Genomic DNA, 24,986 nt, shown 5'->3' on the forward strand with positions numbered 1-24,986 from the left:
AGACTTTAAAGTGTAGTATTTTATCAGCTCTTCAATTTAGGATTTAGGCACGCTATACCTATACCAGTGCCAAATCTGATGAATTAAATTCAATCAGGATTCAAGATTTTTTTTTATCCCGTGTGTTCAGGGTCGCTACAGTGGATCATTGTCCGCATGTTGATTTGGAAGTTTTTACACCGGATGCCCTTCCTAACGCAACCCTCCCCAATTTCTACTGGGCTTGGACCAGCACTGCACAGCTGGGGAGGTTCAGTTAGGGGTTCAGTGTCTTGCCCAGAGACACTTTGACATATAGCTGGGACTGGGGATTGAACCACTGACCCTGTGGTCTGTAGACAACTGCCTTTACCAACTGAGCTACAGAAATAACATATTTTTTACTGATGTATCTGTTAATCAGCCAACTCAAGTGGGGTATTTTTTTTTTTCAACCAATTATGAGTTCATGTTCACATCTGTTTGCTGCCAAAACTAATAGCTCTTGTGGGATGTTACGGGAACTGTTTGTGTTCTAATTAATTCAACAAAATGTGTGTTTTGTTTTTTTTTAAATATGGAAACACAATTTAAATGATGCCACAGCTGTTTCATCAGAATTTGTGCATCATATGGGTGAACACTCGTCATAAAAAATAAACTCAAGGGATCTTGGACCATTTTGATTTGAATGTTGTCCCAGATTCAGCATTTTATTATGGTTTAGTTTAAATATGTTGAATTGCTGTGTTTGTATGTCTAATCAAAGTGCGATCACATCCACACCTTAGTAAGTTCTGCATCTACTCGTCTTGAGAAAATGCTTCAGACATCAATCAAGGAGCAATGTGTTTGTGATAAAAACTGAATGTAGACCTTAATGACCTCTAACACAGTCTGCAAAGCGAGTTCACAAAGGCTGTTTTCTTTTTGCGCACACTAACCCTCTGATGATCAGTTCAGTTTTACAGACACAGACAAATTGACTTTGAATAGAGACGTGAATAACACATCTGCCCATGGTTTTTGGTATGCTGGGAATCCATAAGAGAGTCAAAAGGCATCAAGGATATTGAGTCAGACTGTGGTATTGCTGGAATGTTTTCTAATGCTGTTTTTTATTGTGCTGTCTGTTATAGAAAGCTCTGTCTGCCTTGTCTTGCAAAAGACTGCTGCATGCAACAGCGTAGAAACACTAAGTTTTATTGTCTGACACATCCGTAGATAAATGCAGTACAGTGTGATTGAGGACTTTTTCCATACCGTATACGTTTAACCCTGTTGCTGTTTGCTGACTTAACAGACTCACTCTTGTTTTGTGTCGCAATAACACGCTGCATTGCCACATGTTTCAGCAACACAACTGGCTCCGTTCTCTTCTCCTCAGTTTAATCTCACTAGGCCGTGTGAGGACCACAGGCACTTTAAAACATCTGCTTCATCTTGACAGCTGAGTTGATACCGCTGATAAGGAGCAGAGAAAGAAGACGCAGGACATGAAATGACGTTTCTTCTCTTTCACTATGAAACATTCTCATTAGGAGTTAGAAATATAGTAGATGTTAAAATGCTGCCATTTAAATTCTTTGTCTCTTTTTTGACTTTGAGTTTGACTTTCTCTTTGCTCTTAACTTAAAACGAGCACTCAAATATGAATCTTCGGATGTCGTTACTTGGTTTTTATGGGTCAAACTCCAAAATGGTGTTTGATTTTATATTACTCATATTGCACACTAATAGAATCGTTTTGTTAATAAATCCTCTTTAACTCAAAATAAAAATGTCTCTTTGCAGTAAATGTTGATGATGTTTCTTCAGTTGCAAGAAAAAGTAATGGCACTTTTCCCACTATCACTTTGTACATATGAGTGTGTTCACTAAAGACATGAAACATCATGATTGTTTTATCAGCTTAGAAATATTGTGCTTGTTGCTCCAAAAAGCCATGTAAAAATATAGCAACATATACTGAAGGAGAGACAGTTTGGTGCTCGGCTAGTGTAAAGTTACTCCCATGCTTTCTTTTATTTCCTCTGTCCTGCAGGTGGTGTTTCTGCCTTCTAACCCCCTGCAGCCCCTGTGACACAAATAAGAGAGTTTTTCTTCAATCTTTCCAACAGGACAAAGGCCAGACAGGGTCACCAGGTTGGCATTTGAGAACATCCAGCTGTTCATCCAGCAGCTCCCTTCCACTGGCCTTGGATGGGCCAGGCAACGAAAAGGTATCTAATCAGAAAGTGCTTCACTAATATGTTTCACTGTAAGATGATTGATGCTCTGTTTCTGTTTCTCTCTGTCTGATACTCTTGTCCACATTTTCTTTTTCTCCTCCTCTTCTTTTCTCCCACTCAAATTCCCCTGCACATTTGTATTTCCTTTCTCAGGCTGAGCAAACAAGACAGCGGCACATTCTGCTAGTTGCTCCGTCATCACACTCAGTCTTTTTTTTTTTTTTTTTTTTTGGTTTTCAAGGATTCTGCTTCCACGACTAATTTTTGAAGATTAGATGGAAACATCAAAGCTATTTAAACCTCTTTTTACAAAATAGCAGGGAAATCCAAATCCAAACACAAATGTTCTGCAAAGGACATCAGGAATGTCACTTTGACCAAAGCTCAGGAAACATTAAATGTTTGCACAAAGACCTTATCTCACTGGTCAAACAGTGTTTGTTTGTTTTTTGCTGTTGTGTGGCGGCTGTGCATAGATTTTTTTTTTTTATTAGTCTTAAATCTAAATCTGAATTTTCCCATTACCTGTATCTGAACAGTAATTAGGAAAAATGTATCTACATAAATATAGGTGTGGATACAGTCTAAAGGAGGTAATGCTTCCATTCAATAACGTGATTATGTTTCACAACACAGGACAGATTTGCTGAGAGTGACCAGCAGCCACAGGCAGATTCCTACGAATTTTATGAATGAAAAAAGTCAGTCAGCCTCCATTTCCTCCCTGTGGCCACAAGTCAAATTAAGTCCAAGTGTTGATTTGTGTGTATGGCTTCACCACCTCACTCCCAGTGAGGAGATTGAATGAATAAGTGAATAAACAAATGAATAAATGAATGAACACCCTCCTGCCTGGTATAAAGTCAAGGACAATTTACAGGGTGTAAATTCTTTTTGCACACTCCCGTCCTATCAGCGAGCCCATGGAGCAGCACAAACAACAAGATCTCAGCCAATGAACAAGCAAATGCTCAGACATGCCCCTTTCGTGTTTACTCTCTATGCTCATCTCTCATTTGCACCCACTTTCACCCACAGTGCCTATATGTGATCTGCTTGGCTCAGAGGACTATTGTTTACTGAGGCGTGCCTTGCTTCAGATTTAGGTTTGCATTTTGATTTAGCTTTGTAGGTTGTTGGTATCTTCTGTCATTAGTAAAACACAAATCAGAACAAGGAAGTATGAAGTATAATGGAAAAAAATCTGGAATTAGTTTCTTCAATATTCCTTGGTTCTTATTTATTTATTTGTTTGTTTGTTTGTTTGTTTGTTTATAGCAAACTGTCCCGATATGTGACTCCTCATTGGAGTCTATATATAGTGGCAAATAAAAACTTGAGCAAACATGCTTTTGGTTTCAGTTCAGCATCAAATCCTCTCACAAAGCTGTCATCTTAATCTTCACATGCTTCAGTAAATCAAGGTGTTTCTCAGGCCGGTTTGTGATATGTACACTGCCAACTACTGCTGCCTCCTCCAGCCCCCCCCCCCGCGTCTTCTTTCTCCTCCCCTTTACATCTCCCAACAAGTACATGTTCTCCCTGCTCTTCCGCATATTGTGAATGGTTTAGTCACTGCTAGATGAACACTCCTGCAGGCCCCCAGGGAAACACAAGAGGAGCTGGGGAGGGGGGTGGTAGCTGTGATGACAAGCTTGCCTTTTAGCAGAATAGGCCTGTGGGGACATAAGTGTGGCTTTGCGAGGGGCTGTCTCTGCTCGTACAGGAATCATCCTATCTGCCACTGCTTTGCCATGATCTCAGTGAAACAATTTGGGCAACACAGACAACTTTTTCCCACTCAGCAGGTGAGTTTTTTGTGTTTTCGGTGTTCTTCTGAATCTGAATCAGTGACGACGGACATCTGCTTATGATGGGTGACAACTCTCACTTTCTGCCTTTGCTAATTTATTTACTATGGGTTGTTTCTACAGTACTTGAAGAGAGCTGCTCGGGACCTTTCTTTTGAAATGTCTCCATCACAGCTTGCCCTTTTCACTCTTTTCTTCACTTTTACTCTGTGATTTCTTTACTCCATTTAAATCTGTTCTGCATTCAGCTGAGAATAATGAGCTCTTTTTTTAAAGGGGGTTCTTGAAGGGAACCTTAATCTCCTGTACACTCGTTTCCCCTTTGCCATGTGGGAACACATTGTACAGCATTTACCTATTATTATTATTATTATTATTATTATTATTATTATTATTATTATTATTATTATTATTATTATTATTATTATTATTATGTAATGGTGCAGTATTGAATGTCAAATGCAGAAGTATTTCATTCCTTCTGTTTTTTTAAAATTATCTTAGATTTGTGAAGAGTATATTCAATTACTGGGTGCCCTTGTCTGAATTTGCTTTATCTGTTTACCAAAAGCAAAATGGCATGTTTCCGTATATACAGATTTTGATATTTGTGTGTGTCAAGTGTCAAGGCCATGGCAAAGGCACTGCCAAGCGCAACCTTTGCACAGAAACAGCAGAGACCCATGTGTGCCAGTGTTAGTGGCTTTTTTGAGCCCCTTATGAAATAACTGATTATGCTGAACTTTTCCAGAAGACCTCTGTCTTTCCATCCTCTGAGGAATGTCTCTGGTGATAATCATCTGCAGTAGGACATTATTGCAATTTGTTTGTTTCTATGGGTTTACTTTTGGCGTCTCAGACTTTGTATAAAGTGTGTTTTAAAGAAGCACCTAATGCAGGGATAAGTGGAGTGTTAATCACTGTCGACCAGGGACATCATCTGTCCTGATGAATGTTGTAGTGTGTTGTAGTAAATCACCTACTGGGAAAGAGAGGTTGGATTCCTCTGTGCGGTGATGTCACCTTGATTGTGTGTGAAACAGATCCAGACTTGAACAGCCCAGTCTGAGCCAGATGTTCAATTTCACAGCAATCTCTTGGCTGACTGCTTCATACTCAGAGCTCTTCTAAGTTGGATTTAGAAGATTTATATTAATCACTGGAAGCATACTGAGACTTTGATAATCACAGGACACAAAAGGAAACACTCCTACAAGCATGTGTCATCATTCTTCCGTTATTTTTACTGAAGTGTGTGGAAATAGTCTGCATTTCTCTGTGCGTGTTTTTGACATATTTTTATTTTTCACTCAGGTTATTTGCTGTGCTGTTTGACGAAGCATTTTGGATGAAAAATGGCCATCCAATATATCAAACACAAGTACCTGTGGATTTATGTTTTGAATCATGAGAAACTATAGACTGAAACCAAAATGGAGATTCCACCAATGGTGAATTCGGAGGAACATCAGTTTCGGACACGTTTTGCATCACACAAACTTACAGCGCAGGACCCGCCTTCAGAAAGCTCCGCTCACTTGGATAATGGCTCAACAGGCGACACAGAGGATGGTCATGTCCCAAAAAACAAAAACTGCTCACTTTTGGAGCCACTTCAGCACAAAACCCAGCCGAGGAAGAGTTTTGTCTGTGTCAGTCATAGCAATGACTTTGCAAAGACCGTGTGCTTTCAGGGGCAAATAACAGTCATTCTGGAGGATGCACCTCTGAACTTGAGTCCGTTGTCCTCCACAACTCCTGGAGAAGGACCACCAGACCAGGTGGTACAGAAAAATCTCAATCAGACCGTGGATTTAAACTGTCAATGTGTGAAAACAGACTTCAGGACGTTAGAGCCAATCTCAAGTGGCAGTGATATCAGACCTCTAAAAGGGCAAAAGCACATCGTCACGCTGGGCCCCACTCCTCACCTCACTGCTCCTTCACCTGTCGCTCTCCCATGCATTGTGAAGTACAAACAGAGCTCAATCACTTTTTCAGACGGCAGCTGTACGTGCGGATCAGACAGCCATGCTTTTGCCAATGAGAGCTCTGAGGATGGTGCGTCTTCACTGGAGGAGGAGGATGGTCGCGATGATGGCGATGGCGAGGATGATGATGATGATGATGATGTGTTCGCAGAGCTGCCTTACAGTGGAGATCTTGCTGTCAATCAAAGATTCAGAAGAAAAGACAAACACAAGGTGAGAGGTGACATGAGTGTGTAAGCAGAAATCGATCACACAGAAAACACCTGTGCTTATGAAGCCAAGTTAGAAATTGGCGACAACAAATTGCTGCTGGTTTAAAATATATTATATATATTAAAATAACATATTTTTTCAAAACAGATATAAACATACATAGATTTTTTTCAGTTTTTCAAGACACAGCTTATAACATAATGACAAACCCGTGCTGTAAAATAAATACTATAGAGAAGAAGGCACTTTTATTTGTAGGAAACATGCAGCGAATATACAAGAAGACACAGAAAAATAGGTAAATTTGACAGCTTAAATGTTACAAAGTTGGACCCAGTAATAATCCAATGGCAGTTCTACTTTCCATACATGGTGAGGAAAGAAAAGGATGAGATGTTGACATTACAACTTACAGCCTACACCAAGTAATGACCCAATGTAATGTGAAATATCTCAGAATAATGTGTTTCCACCAGGTCACAAGGTCACTCATATACTGTACATATACGTTTCATACATTTACATATTCATTCATATATTGTATGTGTTGTGTACTGTACCTACTTTTAACACAGATTTGAGGAATTTCTAATTTTATGCTACGTTATAATTTCACTTTGCGACATTTCAGAGGCAAATATTGCACTTTTGCTCAACTACATTTATTTGGTAACTAAAGTTGTACAAAGTACAGTACAGTATAATCATAAGACTTTATTCAAATGTGTATAAATAAAAGATTAAAAATACTGTACAAGGTCTTTAAAATAAACTGTGAATGATTTTAATCCAATAAAATCACAGAACAAACCATTTGACATAAAGATTATTTTGACATGTGGTACTTCAAGTATTTTTTTCAGTTAAAATATTTGTACTTTTACTTTGGTAACATTTGAAATGCAGGACTTTTACTTGTAACAGTATTTCTACCCTATAGCACTAGTACTTTTACTTAAGTAAATGATCTGAGAATCCTGCACTGTATGAATAAAGAAAAAGAGCTTGAGGGGACATCCTCAGTTCATAGTCCACATTTCCTAAAGCAGCTGACACCATTTTGCTGTGAGATAATGCATAGTTGGAGTAACCGTGTAGGAGTACACTGACATTTGTGCTGGTGAAATGCAGATCCAGAAGGAATGCAAACAGCTTCTGCTTCCTCTCTACTCCCACAGCCGGCCACAGTGTTTTGACAGAGTCCATCATAAGCCGTCTCACCACTGAACCTAGCCCTTCATTTCCCACTAAACCCCTTTCTTTTCTCTAACAAGGCACGGCACATCTCCCTTTCACACAACCTCTACCCTGACCTCAGCAGTAACCATATGTAACCCCTCATCCCTGCTTTTTTATTGCCCCTTCACGGTCTCACGCAGACATTCATGGATACATTTAAATCTGTTTTCTGTTTAATCGGGAGGGATCATATCCACTGGCTCATAACTGCTTTTCTAATCAGTCTGCAGATAATAGTGCACATGTAAACAGTGCACAGTAAATGGCTGGTGAAGATTAGCTTTTCCGACCGTTGGTTGGGTAGGTCGTTGAGGTAATGCCAGCTCTACGTGCACAATGACATTCTGCTCTGAAAGGGTTGTTTTGGAGAACGGCAGAAGAATGCAGGGAATCTTCGGAGTCTGTTGTAAATATAATCAAAGGACAGCAGGCCTGTGCTTTTCGTGGTGTCATGCTACTTGTTATCATATGGTCGACTGTGATGTGGGCATCGGTGTACGAAAGGCTTGAATTGCAGGCAACAGGCTGGTTTAAAAATACAGCTGGTTCTCTTAGTGAGGTGTCACTTTTGTTTTTTGTATTTTTCTACTGTTAATAAAAAACAAAATAATTAAAAATACGATGTTCATTTATTTAAGTTTAAATCACATTTATCAAACACAGAATGCTGATATTAGCATGTATTATCCATGGAACAACCTTAGACTGTCCAAATATAGTTTTTGTGCTGGTCTAAATGAAGAATACGCTGGAGATACTTTAGTTAATATAGAGAATAATATGTGGATGCACTTGTTATCATTAACCATATGAGGGCACTATATGCATAGTGTTTCCAATTTGTGTAATCCCATGGCTTCTCCCCTGCTTACAGCTCAACTCTGACTAAATGCCCTTCACAAATAAAAATTTCTTCACCTACTCTCCACACAGTATATGGCTGTGACTGAGTGCTTGTTTTGCACCGCAGCATATTAAGAGTGTAATTTATTCCTCCAAACAGCCAGGTAGTTGTTGCTCTTTCGCATGACCGGCTGCTACATTTGGACACCTCCATGGTGATCTCTGGCACTCTCTGTGGGTGGCACAGTCTAGGCAACAAGCCCAGAACTCACACACTTAACTCCCCATTTCCATCTTAAAGCCGCTGTGTTGGGGTTCACAATGTGGCCAATTTGCACTGATAAAGTTATAGTCAGCTCACATTTTGTTGTCCCCAGAAGATAACATTAATGCATTTATCTGAACCAACTCAGTTGCCATGGTGTGAGGGCAGATTGAGAGGAAAGGCACGAAGGGATGAATTAAGGGTAGTGTCTCAGTTGAGCCTCAAGCCTCCTTTGGAATGTATCTCATTCTGAGTAGAAGTGCCCACATTCCTGAACAGCACCTTCTGGGGATGTCACTGAAAGGAGACAGAGGGAATGTGTTTCAGATTTGCCCTAAGCATGTCCCAGAATGGGGCGTCTGTTTATTGCATTTGTGTTTGTCTGACTCCTGGGCCTAATTAGGAATCGAACTCTTTCATTTACCCTTCCCATGTGTTTGACCTAGAATAATATGTTTTTCCACAAATCTCTCAGAGGTCAATTTTCACTGTTCACATAATTGGTTTTTGGCCTTGTTCCTTGCTTAAAGAGATTCTCCAGATTCTGTGACTGTTTCATTGATATTATGTGCCATGGTTGATAAAAAGTGGTAAGTGTTTGCAGTTTATTAATGAAAAACAATCCCTATTATTCTCAGGGATTTTTATAGTCAATCACGATCCTCCCCTGTTGATTAACCTCATTAGCTGTGTGATGTTCCATCAGGTCTTATTAGCAGTAAACAACTTTACCAATGTTTTGTTGCTTCAATATTTGTAGTTTCAATATTTGATGTGTTGTCTACTGTATGTATAATTTGCAAATGATTGCCTTTCCTTTTCATTTAGATTATACAGATACAGATTTAGATCATATAGATATATTAGATTATCCTACTTTTTTTGGGAGATGGGTTTTTAATATCTTCTTCAAGTGTTTTATGCATCCATTTAAAAACAAGCTTTGACCTACTGTATGCAGTTGAACCTGGAAGTAGCACTGCTGCTGCTTTGTTTACAGTCACACACTCAGCACTTCTACTGTGTCCAATCCACCCAACCTGATCAATATAAATTTGTCCTATACATTTAACACTGTAAGTAAATATGTTGATATAGGGACATAAGAAAAGTCAAGTCTAAGTATTTACCTATTTATTGCAGTACATATAAAATCTTTATTATTCCTCCATGTGTTACAAGCAGAATCTATATTAAAGGTAGAAAACATAGACCTCAGGTTTCCATTCACAATTTAGTTATTGCTCAGTCTTGTCTTGATATCAACAAGCATGTCACAGCAAGCATGTTTAGTATGTTTTGGCAGAGGAATAGGTTGTTTAGCATACATGTCAGACTGTTAGAGTCCTTGGTCAGTGCTGTGATAGAAAGAAGAAGTAACAGAGAAGGGAAACTTTATTGTTTCTTTTAGGTGACCCTGGATGACCTTTCAGGCCTCAGAGGTCAGCAAGGGATTGGCCAGATTTAGGTCATTCCTCAGGGATTGACTGGAAAAGGGCACCTTCTCCACTTTCTCCACTCATGGGTCAGTCAGCTGACCGTGGGTGGTCAGCAGTGTGAACAGGACTGTGTGGTGTCTGCTCCCTTCACAGTTTAGTTTGCCAGTACCGTAATTTACCATATAATTCAAATGCAAGCTCGTGGGAGGCAGTTTATGCTAAGTCAAAAGTCAAAATCAATGAAAATACTAAAACAAATGTCACGTTTGCTTCTAAAATTCTAAACATTCATCATTCCTCTCCTGATAAAGACCACATCCTGTTTAAGACCCTGTAGGGGTTTCCCATCAGAACATGTACTGAAGAGAGGCTAAATGTCATAAATGGATAAAAAGATTCAGCAGTGGCAGTTTTTAGTTTTAAATCCAGGATGTGAATTCATGGTTTTGATGGGTTTATTATCGTTTGTGATCATAACTGCTTGTGTAGTTATTTAAATTAAGCTGGTCTCCACATTAAAGGACAGTTGTAGGTAACAATATTCACCTTTTGGAGGCATCGGTTGAGTTGGGTTTATAACAACCTGTTATCTGTCAGTTGTTTTAAAGAAAATAAAATTCCAAATTGGAGGAATGTGATGAGGCCTGAATTGAATCAGGTGGGATGATCATAAAGTGGCATCTCTCAGAAGAGAAGTGAGGGATTTTCCTCTTCACTTCAATGCAATCCTGGAGTTTTCTGCAGAATCGAACCGCCTACCCTGTGGTCCATGGACGACTGCCTTTACCCAACATTGTTATATGGTTTCCATGTGATCCTAACAGTCTTTTTGCAGAAAGAGAAGCTTCCTTGGAAATGATTGACGTTAAAACTCTTGAGCAATTAAGAAAAATTCTCTAGAAAAGTTGGGCTTACATGCTGGACTTCTTGAAAAGGGTTCTCAGTGGTGCTATTGTAGTGTTTGTGAACTTCTCCTGAGTTAACTGAGAAACACACATGTGATAATAAGCATTTTTGCTCAGATTTCAGAACAACAATGTTAATTTATGCTCAGTTGACTGACATGCATCATTTATGGCGCTATAGCTTCAGATCCTCAGACACAGCTCCTGTCTGTGTGAGGATGGTTTATTTATATACGCTGTGTGTCTGAGGAGTAGTGAAAGCCAGCACAGGGAATTCCATCATTCTCTGTATGCCACACATGTCTGGAGCCCTCCTCCTTTGCTCTTTCACCCTGGGAAGTGGCTGAGGAGATCACATTTCCATGTTTGTTGGCAGTGTAATTCAAGATACTTTACTGGTTTTCCTGTAACTCTTTTTGACTTGAGGGCTGTGTGGCCAATTGACAGGTTCCCTCACCTCTCTGAAAGCTCTCAGGTGGTAAATAAGTGTGGCGAGAATGACAGGCAATTACTGGACTAACTAATGGGCTCGATTTTTACCTCTGATTTCAATTACTTTTAATGCTGGTCAGATTAAAAGTCAGATTAAAAATTAATTTTTGATTTACACTTTAGCTGAAGCATAAAATTGAAAAACCAAGTAGTTCTGATGAAGTGCCAGAAGCTAAATTTGACATTTACGTCAAATTAATCCCTGAATGTTTCGGTGTAGTTCTGTGACTTTGGGTGGCCTGTTTCAAAATATGTGCAATTGAATAATGGAACATTATTTCTGAATCTCTTGCACACTGCAACTTTACTTTATTTGAAAACGACAGACAAAAGATGTAGATAGAGCAACACCTGAAAAATATGATTATGCAGATGACATAACACAAAAGTATGCAAAAACAAAATTAAGATTATTGAAAAAGCATATTGACATGCTGATATTGCCTCGTGCTCTCATTCTTCCCGTTTATCCCCAGGAGTCTTCACAGGGCAGGTCTCCCTGGTCGGCATCAATGAACCAGCTGATGAAGAAGCTGGACCAGCTCAATCTAGACATAGAGGAGGCTCTGAGTGCAAGCTCATCCCCTTCAGACACACCCTGCACCACCCCCAAGAAACAGGTGAGTGCGTTCACGCATCACGACTGATGTCACTCCTCATAGCCCCTTACCAGAGTTCGGTCCCTTTTATTGTTAAAACACAGAGTGAGCTGTGAGAAGTGCATTGCCAGTACTTCAACCTTCACAGTTGGTACTGCTCACATTCCTGCAAAGCACATGCTTGTGAAACATGGGTTTAGAATCAGTCTGTGACTCTGAGTCTGTTTCCGTATGTAGTTCTGCAGCTCCCACATGTGAAACTGGAGTGTGCAGTGCTTCAGTCATATTGGTGCAGCAGGAACAAACGGCTATTGTGCTTTTCAGACTGTGACTGCTCTTCTCATGGTGGCATTTTTTCATAAAACAGCCCCTGGAACAAAAGTGCTCTTTCGGTTTCTATATGTATGTACAGCACAGAAGAGCTGTTGTATTGGCATGGAGTTTGTATGATTTGGTCCCTACATGCCTCCCAGGCATCTGCATAATCATCCCAAGCATCCACTGTTACTTGCTTCAACTAATGACAGGCGACTGGGAAAGACGGACGTCTTTACGGGGGTATTTGACAAGGTCATAATCTCTATCCTCTCCAAAGAAGATCCACACATACAGCCTCCTTTGTGCGCCTCTGTAAAGCTGAATTGAGAGTGGAGACTTCACGTCCCCAGCCGTTGACCTCAGCCTCTTGTTTTCTTTTCCCCTGGCCACCGTTGAGACCATCCTGTCCCAGTCTGTTCGGCCATGCAGGGACACACTCGGCCTTGACTGTTGTTGTGATGTTGTTGCAGGGGGTTGCTGTTTCCACACTCGAGTCCACACTCGACCAAACCCTGAACAGCCAAGTTCTCCAAAGAGCAGATGGAGAGGAATGTCTGAGCCGAGAGAGATCATCTGCTCCACGCGCCATCTCAGTGGGAACAAGAGCAAGAACTAAGAAGACGGTAAGATCCTCTAAAATTCACACCTTCCTGCAAGTGTTTTGCAGTATCTCTGATTCAATGACGAGTCATAGAAGTGCAGTGTGAAGGCCAGCAAGTTGTCTTGTTCACATCCCAAAAGCTGTGAGCTGATCAAATTCTTCAACTCCAAAACTGACTGCATGTCTTAATATTTTTCAGTTCAAATCAGACTTTAGTGAGCTTTGGGAAACTATCATGATCCATTTACTTCCTTCACTGCACGACGTGACTCAGAGCTCTTGTCTGTGTAAAGCTTTGTGTCCATCCTAAATTAGCACTTTGTGAATCTTAAATGTTCATCCAGCTTAATCTAATACAAACGAGATGACATTTGTCAGTTATTTTAGTCATATGCTTGTACAGTACTGTATGTAAGGTAATGAGCAATCTAAACTCCATCGACATGATCTAAGCTTTCATACTGTTCCCCTGCTTCCATCAGGTTTTTCAATAATAAACGATGGTTTTAAAATAGAAAGTCCGCAACAATGTAAGAAGAAGAATTTCTACCATTCCCTTCCATCCAGCTGCTCTTCCGTCTGCATCTGTAAATATTTGAGGTTTGCATTGGGAATAAGGTCAGCTTAGGCATTCTTAAACAAGCAGCACTCACTTCTGCTGGACAAAGTATATAAATGTCACTATTCAACGGCCCTAAAAGAAACAGACAACTGAGAAATTTGCAGAATGCAGGGTGGGTTTAAATTCAAAGCCTTTCAGCTTGTGCTTTGTGCTGCCTCTGTGGCTCCGCTACAGCATGATGGCAAACAACCTGCTCAGAGAAGGAAACTGCAAGCATCGAAAATCAAATACGTTCCAATATTTTGGCATCTTGTTATTAGTAGAGGATTTTTGTAGCTGCCAAAGATAAATCACAGCATGAAGTAGATTCTGTAGGTTACAGGACATTGGAGTCACACTAAAGAGTATTGAAAATATTAAGATCAAAACAACCAAGCAGATTCAGATTGAAAATTCATAGAGTTATTATTTTGTCTGTGGGCACTGGGTACTTCAAATGAAATGAGTAGGTGCCACCTGTCTCTTTTATGCAACCCATAAACTGGCTCTCAAAAATGACAGCAGCACAGGTTAAAACTTAGCTTCAGGACAGCTGGGAATGTTCGCACACATTAAAGACCAGAGTGTTTTGGCTGCAGGTTAACCTTGAGTATAATGAGATCACATGGTGTTCTCACGGCTAGGTTTGATGGCCAGTCATAGGTTTGATTGATGCCACTCTCTGGACATTAAAACTGGTAACAGGGGAAAAAGTTTAAAAATGTGTTCACAAACCGCGGGAAGTCAGTCCCTTCATAAGTAAGTAAATAAAAAAATAAAGCAATTCTTGTGGGAGGACCTGTCAATTGACCACACAGCCCTCAACGCAAAAAGAGTTACAGGAAACCCAGTAAATTATCTTTAAAAATATACATATAATTAAAAAAAGATGACCTGCATTAGCGAAATTGTCCTACCAGGAAGCTCCATTAGTGCCGAGCAGTTTCATATTTATCTAAGCCTGACAACACTTGACACACAAGTCCTTAAATACATCCCATAGAAAACCCAATTAATCATAATAAAGTCATTAGTCAAGGAAAATATATTTTAAAACTGCTTACAGCTTCTCTAATGTGAGTATTTTTACATTTTAAACTGTTGGACGGACCAAACAAGCACTGCGAAACTCTAATCTTGGGCTCTGTGTGTGTTACATACTAATTATCGTTACCACGCTGTTCACCAGGAAAATAAGCTTGAGGCCAGTTGTTCACTGTGTTCTATTACTAGCTGATAGAGATGAATTTGGGTTGAGGATAACTTTTTTAAATTGGTGTCTACAGAGACGGGCCTAACAGAGGACAGGCTGCTCGGACCTTCAGACTGACTGGTCCTGTAACTGCCCTGTTGACTCTTAGGCAGGGCGTCATTTGTGCTGGGACAGCAGCTTTCATTCACCCATGCAGACCTGTTGTTGTTGGTGTAAGCAAAAGGAAGTTTTCCCTCTGACAGTCCTGAAGGAGACTCCTGTGTGTAGGATGTCACTTTCTCTGACCTACAACCTTTGACATGTGTCCAGCGTATGACTGCGATCACACTGAACCGGGCTAATGTGTGTTTAATGTGGGTCAGGGCTCAGAGTGAAATATTTTCTCTTGGCTGTCAAGAAAGAAACAGAGAGCCCTGACGAATCGGCACATCTGCACTGGGCTCCAGCATCTGCTTTTTGGAGTGTTCATTTTCACAAATGTATTTCTGCAACTGGGTCTAAAATGTGTCCTTGGAGACCAAATTAACAGGGCCATCACATTTAGAGAAGACAAACATATCTCTCTCTGTCTCTCTTATGCTGACACATTCAGCATATTTAAAGTGTATATTCAGCACATTTAGCATGTCTGTGAGATGTGATGAATTTCTCCTCTAATGTGCCACAGTCAGTAAAGAGGATTCCTTGGTGGCTGCACGTCATGCTGTTTAGAGGCCCCCCCTTCCGTGTTTTACGAGAGGTAAAAATACATGGATAAAGATACTGTAAATCCTTGTTTCTCTGTGTGAGTATGCGTCAGAGAGTGGAGTTTTTCAGCCGAAATAACCGAGTGGTTGAGCTTGCTAAACCAGGAGCCACATGGAAACCTCAAGTGGTTCAGTGCAGAAACCTGCCAGAAATATCCTGACTGCGACTCCCTTTGCACTTCTTCTTCTTCATCTGAATAAATCAAAAATGATCTGCCAGGTGCTCGCTGCCCTACCCCCCCCCCCCTCCCCCCGACCTAATTTGCTGTGTGGCCTAAAAGTGTCAAGGAGTATGTAGCACAGACACACAGCGCACAAGCAAAACCACCTGTCCTGTTTAATCCAGCCGATCATGTCTTTATTGTTGTTGCTCTTTGACACCGCAAGCATTTCTGCTGCCATGTCGACGCTGAGGGGCCACAGCCTTCAAGAAACATGCATCACATGACGTCAAACTTAACAAGACAACCTTTGCCAATATTTTGAAGTTTCAGTCAGCACCAGGTCTGACTGTTGTGATGGAGAGGCAACAGTGCGACAGGCCGAGCAGGAGTAAATGCTAAAATTTGTCTCTGCCGGCAGAGACATGTGGAAACAGGGCAAGCAAACTAGAGCGTAAATTAGACTGTGAGGCACAAAAAGGGAAATAGAGGTGAGAGTGGTGCAAGTGAGGAGAAGTAGTCCTGACTACTATATTTCACATATTTTCACATTTCACATATTATCAGTACTCTGTCCTCCACAGATATCATTGAACTATCTGTCAAATCCAATAGTTTTAGGCACAATCCTGCATTTAAATTGGAGTCCTATGTTATTTAGATTGATTTTGTATTTCGTATTATTAACTCTATTTTCTTCTAACCCAAACATGCATCCCTTTACTGAAACCATAAAGCAGAAGTAGTTTGGTAACATTTTCTTCAAACCTTGGAACTAACAGCAGACTGACAGGCAACACATCAGAATCTCTGTTGATTTTAATATTAAGGTAGTGATTGCACTTCTGAAGATTACCTTTATTCCTAAAATCAGGGAACTGGGCGTGTTTCTCTCGATGCTTTTCACAACCTAATAATGTGAAAATGCTTTATATAGCATTTAAAGAGGAGAAGTCTTTTGTCCTCACTCACATTCCTCTTTATCGTTGTGTCATGCCCGCCGCCTATAGTGATCAGTACTCTCTTCTCAAAATTTAAACAAGGTACAGGGACACTTAAAAGTTTTTAAACCGCTTAGAATTTTGTTCCTTCAACATAAAAAAGACTCAAGTCCTAAAACTAGTAAAACAGTTCCATTTATTTCTTGTTTTATTTGTGTGAGGCACAAGTATGCAAACCTGAGACTCCTGCAGTGATAACTACACCTAAATGTATTTGTTTATCAGATCGACACTCCACAGCATTTCTATAGGATTCAAATCAAGACTTAAATTATGACATTTCTTCTTTAGTAAAAAAATGTGTTTATTTAGCTTTGGTGTCTTGTTGCATGATTCACTTGCTGTTAAGCTTCTGTTCACTGATGGACATTTCCTGTAGAATATGCTTCACTGACAACAAACCATCCGGGTCCAGAGGCAGCAAAGCCAAAAGCCAAAAGCAGACCCAAATCATTATACTGTCCCCACCACATTTCACAAAAAGGATAAGGTCCTTATGCTGGATTGCAATGTTCTGTTTTCACCAGACATAACACCTCTCAATTGAACCCAATTGTTGTACTTTGTTCTTTTTTATGCACAGAAAAATATTCCAGCAGATTTCTGCTATATAAACATGGATTAGATGGGCATTCATCTTTTTGGAGGGTAATGGCTTCAACACCATTGTTGTTCCGTGATACCCTGATGATGGAGTCATGAACATTGATATTAACATTGATATACAGAGAAGCATTTAGCTTCCTATATTTTACTATGGGGATCTTGTGACCTCATGGACTAAAACGGACCTTGATCTATGTTGGTTCGACCAATCCTGAGGATATGATTTGCCTGACACTCGACTGTCCAAACTCTTTAGAAATTCTTTTGTAACCCTCTCCAGATTGTGAGCATCAACAGCTCTTCTCCAAAGGTCTTTACAAATCTCCTCTGTTCGAACCATGACCCATAAACAAGACAGGACCTCCCAGAATCATACTTGCCCGTCAGCCCATTGTTTGAAACCCCCGAATCTAATTTCTCACACTTTTGTCTCATTTGTTAAGTTGGTTCCCTTGATCTGTTGTAAGACTTACACCAGAAATCTAAAATGGTTTAAAACGTATAACCTACTGTGGGATATACTTAGTGATATTTTGTTTTTCTTTTATCTTGTAGGTGTTCCACAACATGACAGATGCAGCAGGTGCAGGTAAGAGATTTATTGATATTTTTTATTGTTTTGTCTGGCAGTTATTTAAGCATTGACGTTTACATCTCTTTATATCTCCATGGTGATTTCAGTTTGAAGATTTTCCTTTCTCATTTATAACTAACACACTAAAGGGACTGGGTCTCCCTGTGTACTGAATCATTTCTGTTCAATGGGCAAGGTATTGGTGAATGATTAAATGCTGAAAACAATTTGTAAAGCTATAATAAAGGAAGCTTGTTTTGAAATGTTGTATTGAGACGCTGTCGCACAGTAAGACTTTATACACATAGTCTAATTCTTTGTCTTTAAGTCTGCGTTAGCTTTAAAGTTTGCTCTTTTAGCCGATGTTTTCAGTCTCGGTCTGCAGGCTGTACCGTACTGTAATTGAAGGAGTGCTGCTTCTGTGAAAAGCTCCCTGCAAGTTGATCCTGACTTGCATGGGGGGGGCGGGCTTAGCTCAGGCATCAGACAATGTTAATGTGAGTGACGGCCACAGGTGTCTGCGAGCTCCCTCCCAGCGTGTGTCCCAAGAATGTCAAAGCGCACAGAGTCTTATTTTTGAAGGCTCTCTATGTACTGGTCCTTGGCGGGATGCAGTTAAAATTAGGCAGCGTGCCAGATGATTGTTTCTGTTTTGCTGAGGGGAAATATTTGGCCTGGTGTGATGTGGCCCTTGGGAGGCAGCTGGGACATTTGGGTAGATGCCATTTTAGGATCAGGTTGCACTCTCATACGACCTCTGCTTTGCATGCACAAGTGTATATTATGGCCTGGAAAAATTCCATGTCACTTTTATGCGGCAGTTAACTAACGTGTGGTCTGACGGTGCATGTGAGATATGCGCTGTGACCGAACGCTGCTCAGTCCTAATTGTAATTCGTAGAAACCTGAGTGTGAGACCACCGTGGATAACATCAACAAGTTTGTCAACAGGGCTGTGAGCTTCCCCTTAGATACATTTGTCATTGTATGTTTCCACCATATGACTTTCACAGTGAGCTATGTATTCAGCCAAATGCTTTCTTTTAGGTGGTTGTCTTGGCTAAGTAAACCAGTCTGGAGGCAGTGTCACTGTCAACTTTATCATCCTCACTACAGTCATGAAATAAATGAAGGCAACATATGGTTTCTATTAAAATCTAACAATAACATAACTTGGAGAGTGGTCATGTTATGAAAAGGAAAGCTGGCAACAACTTAGACACTTTAGGTGCAATGTTCCCTGTTTGTATTTAACAGTGGGGCTGAGGAGACCTCATTTATGACACTGATATGAGACAGCCAGATGGTTCTCAGTATCCACCGTAACAACACAAGCTCAGTGAAATGACATTGTCCAGAAAAGGTTTTGGATCCAAAGTCTCAGTGAAAACCAGTGGTGCTCTGTGCTGTAAAGTACACACAACATTTTTATCTTAACTTGCCTGTAAATAAATCACTTTGGTTAACAATAGCAAGCTAATCCACTTAAAATGTGTTCCTAAATGCATGTGTTCCTAAATACATAATCGTCCAATTTAGCTTTATAGGAAGTGATGCTTTTGTGGTTTTGCGTCTGATACCGCTGTTTACATAGTTGCAGTGTCATTTACTGCAAACATACACTTCTGTATGGTTTTTAATGCACAACGTCATGTTATATTTTTTATCAAATGTCTGAAGTTGTTGTTTGGCACATGTTGGTTGTTGAGGCCCAGAGGTGTTTTACGTATTGTTTTAAACTCCTGTTCGAGTTGCTGGTGGGTTTATTTTAAACTCTTTCGTTTACATTCACTCATCCCTCCCGTTGGATTCTGTCGAACAATAGCCTGCTTGTTTGCCTCAGTCGACACTGATAATAAGACCGGCACCATTTAGAAATAAGATTTCAAAATTCTTGTCTGTTGTTTTTATTAATATAAAGTCACGTAAGGGATTTATGGAAAAAAACACGAGACCTTTTATCCCTCTTGAAATGTTTCGTTTTTTTCCTCAGGCAGAAAACAAAACCCAGCCCTCCATCCTAAAAGCACATATGGATGTGCTCTGAGAAGATTTGGTCTATGGAGAGTAGGGGGTAGGCAAAGCTTAATCCACCCTCTCACATGTTTATTTTGTTTAGGAATTACTCAACATTTATAGACCATTTTTCATGAGTCGATGATGAGCCAAAAGTGTCTTATTCCTTCTCACTCAGTGTAATTTGTATGAAACTCTATTCCCCACTGACTCTTTAATTGCAGTGTGGAAATTAATGGCTTCCTCTGGTGAGAGGAGGCAGCTATGTTCATCCTTAAAAACACTGCTGCCTTAACTCACATTAATCATAGAATTAATGAATCCACAGTGACTCTGCAAAGCTGAAGGCTGCAAATCCTGGCAGGTTTCTCTTAGAGATGCAGCACAGATAAGGAGGATGAAACTGCATTTATCTGTCTGGCCACAAACATGAATTTAGTTGTGGACAGACATAGGATTTTACATGTATATACTGTATATGTGTATATATATTTTAAAGAAAAACAGAACTGCAGAGAGAGGTTGCGGGGGTTCAAGGAGAAGCAGTAATGCAGAACTCAGTGAATTTTAACTTAGATAAATAAGTGGTCATGTGCTTTGTTAAGATAAACATCACCTTCCTTAGTGCCAGTCTGAAGTAAAGTGATACATAAAGCTCTCCCTGGCCTAGAACTGTCAGGATGCCATCCCTCTCAGCCCCTGAGGTTTCAAACAGACTGTGTGCATTTTCACAGATCCTCTCTCTGTATAAATATGCTAATTTACTTTCAACATAGAAATCTCCTGCTGCTGATTATGAGTAAAACAAAGAGGTAACTCTGTGAATCACTAGGAGACTTTTTTCTGTTTGTAAGGAAAGTATAAAGCCCTTACACTTTGGTGTTAATGACTCCCAGGAAGATGCTACAGAAAAGGTAGAAGAAAAGGGGAAGTTAGTTAGTTAGTGTTTCATTTAGCATTTTGTTCAGTGTTGAATGTCAAGTGCTGATGCATTTGTAAAAGCATTTTTTATTCGGATTTTAGGGTTGTCTAATCAAGGTGCTAACCGTTTTGACAGAAGAGTCTTTGGCATTTGAAAGTGAGGTGGAGAAATGCTCAATGTGTGTATGAAGGAAGAAGAAAATATGTGAGGCGCCACTATCCTTTGGCTCTGAATGCTTTAGTAAGAGAAAGTAAGAGAAAATTGTATTAGTGTGATTTTTGTTTTTGTAGTGATGACGATCAGAAACAGCTGAGGTGGTTTTGTTTTCTTTTTACCTGACCAGTAAATGCTAATATAATTAATAATTAATATACCACTTGGCAATATTTGCACTAATTGCACTGTAGCGTCACCAGCCTTTGACTCGGGACTCTCACAGTATGAGCCCCCATCTCACTGTGAAATGGCTCCTCTAAAGGGGCCCTGCGGATACACACTGCTACATACACTCAATCACCGGTCCAGCAACAGATGAAGCAACAGAGGGTATTATATAATGTCCGTGGCTACTAATGCATTACAGCAGGCTTGTCTCATCTGTTTTGGGCTCCTGCATGTTCCCCAGCTGTTCTCAGAGCCCAGGCCTCCATGACGTCTCACCCAGGGTCACTGCCTGCTGGTGGAGGCTGACTGTGACCTCAGACAGCTGCAGTCTGTCTTTGTCTCTGCACGGCCTCTCTCTGGAGGCCAGAGGGACCATAATATACACATCACAAGAGCCTCATGGCGACGAATGATAAAATGTGAAATAGCCCGTTGGCTGCATTTTTAAAATATCAACACATTCTCCAAAAACAATGAGGCTGGCAGGGTGAATATTGATATCAGATGTGGCTTTGGAGGTTTTAAACTGTGAGCAGGGTTATTAACTTTACTGGATTCTGACCTCACTGCTGTTTTTTATTAGGAAATCTTTTTTTGTTGTGACAAAAAAAGGTCCAAACTTAGCTAACTGTCACATGGTTCACAGGACGAGGCCCTGGGGTTTTTAGAGGAACAGGTCATTTTAGAAGATTTGTGCTTTTTGTTGAACACTTGTGTGCTGTTTGACATTACAGACAAAAAATACTGAGTGTAGCTGTCGACAGCTGTAGACTGTAGATTAGTACAGTAGCACACACAAACAAGTGCAAATGTGGTCAAAATAATGTGGACACCCACAATATGTGTGTGTGTGTTGCAGAACTAAGGACAAAATTTTATCCAATCACGAAATGTCATTGAGATGAAGATGTGTTTTGCATAAGAAACAAGAAGACTTCACATATATCTAATTGGGACAGTAACAATACAGTTCATTGTCCCAAACAATCATTCAAATCTAGTCAATTACTAATTTGCCTCAGTTGGCTTTACAGTCTGTGCAACAATGACACCCTCTGTCTTTCGACCCCTAAATCAGATAAGCAAAAACTTTAGTAAGAAAAAAAACACAAGAAACCTCAGGAGGAACACCAGCCCCTATTCTTCTGGGGAATTCTTGGATCTCAGCTTTAGATCAGAGAGACATTACTGAAGCCAGGTAGTGGTGTTGGCTGATAAGACGTGTTGAGGCCAGTTCATCCCAAAGGCGCTGGATGGGGCTGAGGTCAGGGCTCTTTGTGGAGAACTCCACAAAGATCCACAGATATCCTGCAATAGAGAAACTCTAACATAATTAAGTAAAATATGGGGTAAATGGGGGAAAAATGCAATTTCTTGAAGGCCTGAGAAATGAATGTACAAATTTGAAAAATACACAAGGCTTCATTGTGAATAGAATACAACAAAATAATTAAAGGCCATCACACTTTTTACACTTAGCTAAACGTGTTAAATGTATAAATAAGTATGTCTCACCTCTTTATTACCCCAGAGAATGTGTGTTGCATTAGAAAGTGGCTTTAGTATTGAGAAGAAAACGCAACGTAGCACTTTTTTTTTTCTCCAGCGTGTTTGAAAATGGCCGAGCATTTTCATCTGCTCTCTGACTGTTTAAAGATGGACCTGGACATTGTGAAACATCTTGATTTAAAGCCTGTGCCTCTAGCTGCAGGAAAATCCATTTTCATGTGATTTGTACCGTTATTTTCGCTCCCCATCCATTCATCGTCTAACAGGTGCCAGATCAGTGACATCATACGCTAAATTTATAAGCAAGTTGTCATTTGTAGGTCCAGTTCAAACTGTAAAGGGTGCTGCTGGCATGACGAGTGCATGAAAAATTCCACACATGGAAAGCTGGAAAATGACTTGTGGTTTCCTGAGTGCAGAGGCCAGCTCGGCTGTTCGACAGAGAAAGAGAGAGAAAAAAGAAGCCTGGTAGTATTTCTAGACTGTTCTTTCTATATACAGTCGTTTGTCAAGGTTGTGAAAACATTAAAGAAGTTATTTGGTTAACCCACACTCAAATCTTTTAACATTTTTATTGCAATTACTGTAGCTATCATACATGAAATAGCAGATAATTGACTTTAATCATGTCTGAGATCACCATGTTGAACAGTCCCATTGTGTCCCATTGTGTTTGGATATAAGTTATTCCCCAGTATAAATTATCTGGTTTGATCCTGTCATTGTTCATGTGTGTGTTTGAACTGTGTTAGCTGCCACTTGAGTATAAACAGGTTTATTGTTCTGATTCCCAAGTATGTCCACACTACTGCCAATTAGAAAAGCAGCAGTCAGTAAATCCTTAGGGGGAACAACTTCCTCAAAACAACCAAGGTGAGAATGTTTTGTGTGTGTGTTTGTGTGTGTGTCTTGAGGAATTTAGGCCTGGGTATTGTAAATGAAGTGGAAGGAGACGTGGGCAGCTGTGTCAGGATGCAGGCCAGCCACAGGAGGACAAGCAGTTTGTGTGTGTGTGTGTGTGTGTTTGTGAATTACACAAAAGCTAACAGGTTGGTCCAACACTCAGCTGCCAAATGAGAAGAAAGCAGAAATAAGTTTTAGGAAGTAATGAGCCAGGAAGTGCCACACTGTTTCTGAGCATGAACCTTTTCCTGTGAATCCTGTGACTTCAAAAAAACAGCTTCTCATCCAAAGCTTTATCAAATCTGATGTTCCTCTTTGTAGTTCCTCTCTGTCCTCATGCATACACAAACACACTGTTTCCAAGCCAAGAACATTTCCACAGGGCCAGTTTAGATACAGTAACCACATTGGCTCAGTCGTCGGCCTCCCAAACTTCCCATATAAACCGCAGAGATTCCAGATGTTGCATGGAGGCAAAAAGTCTGCGCCTCCACTACGCTCGCAACTCTCACTTCCACATCCTCAGGTTGGCTGAACACGTGGCACGGCTCACACCAAATGCCGTGTCTTTTTGCACTGAAGCACGTCCGAGGGTAACCACGCCACTGGAGATTTACATAGCTGTTCACATCCACCTGTACCCAGATAACAAAAACCACAGCAAACTGTTGAAAGAGGCTCTGTCCTGGGGCAGTGTTGCACTGTGGCTTTCTTGTGGTTTCAGACCCGATTAAACAATTTGGCCCAGCAATCAAAGAGCAATAGCAGTAAGAGGCAGTGGAGACTTCCTGCATCCTCTCTGCTCGCTGCCTCGCCAGCTTTAAAAGTTAAGGTCCCAGCAGGAGTTGTTTGTATTTCAGCTTGAAAACAATACCTGCACTGTACTTCCAGCTTATTACGGCTGATGAGTTGAGCAGAATTGTTGGCACCAGACAAGGTGATTACAGTGGCCCACACATGCATTAATAATAAAAACTGGTCACTCATTTACTGATGTTTCAGAAAGAGAATTTTCCTTTCCTGTTGTTCAATGTCTGTTTTCTTTTGTGTTGCTAACACAGCAGCAGCTTCATAAACACAGACTCTGAGAACACTTAGCATTCACACAGATGTGGATCGCTGCAGCCTGGTTCCTCTTAAACAGAAATGACTCGTATGACTGTTTTGAGAATCGTGATTAGCAGCTTGAGATCTTTGGAAGCTAAATTGTGATGATTTAAATTAGGCCTCTATATGCAACACATTTGTCATGGGAGGGAAAACTACGAGCTCTATTTTAGGTTTAATTTTTAACAGCTGTTTTTTTCTCCTTTGGTCTTTGTCAGACCAGACTCCTAACTGCTGTTTCTCTCTTGGGTTGAGACTCATCTTGAAACCTAAACATCAACTTCCTGTTTGAAATTGGCTAACGCCATGCTACACTA

General features: G+C 40.4%; 1 protein-coding gene across 3 annotated transcripts in view; it reads left to right on the forward strand.

Annotated features, from left to right (window-relative positions):
- Positions 1-2,183: 2,183 nt before the first annotated feature.
- stard13b (StAR related lipid transfer domain containing 13b) overlaps positions 2,184-24,986 on the forward strand; it is a 55,759-nt gene continuing 32,956 nt past the window's right edge. Inside the window, exons 1-6 of one of the 3 annotated variants that reach the window (XM_067507680.1) lie at positions 2,184-2,201; positions 5,336-6,225; positions 11,885-12,028; positions 12,796-12,948; positions 17,810-17,843; positions 19,822-19,902. In XM_067507680.1, coding sequence (XP_067363781.1) covers positions 5,455-6,225; positions 11,885-12,028; positions 12,796-12,948; positions 17,810-17,843; positions 19,822-19,902 — 1,183 coding nt within the window. In that variant the 5' untranslated portion in view covers positions 2,184-2,201; positions 5,336-5,454. Of the gene's footprint in view, positions 2,202-3,765; positions 4,019-5,335; positions 6,226-11,884; positions 12,029-12,795; positions 12,949-17,809; positions 17,844-19,821; positions 19,903-24,986 lie in introns of those variants that run through there. The other 2 variants (XM_067507679.1, XM_067507682.1) reach the window with 2 other exon arrangements.

Source organism: Channa argus, chromosome 6 (assembly GCF_033026475.1).
Source record: "Channa argus isolate prfri chromosome 6, Channa argus male v1.0, whole genome shotgun sequence".
NCBI lineage: Eukaryota > Metazoa > Chordata > Actinopteri > Anabantiformes > Channidae > Channa > Channa argus.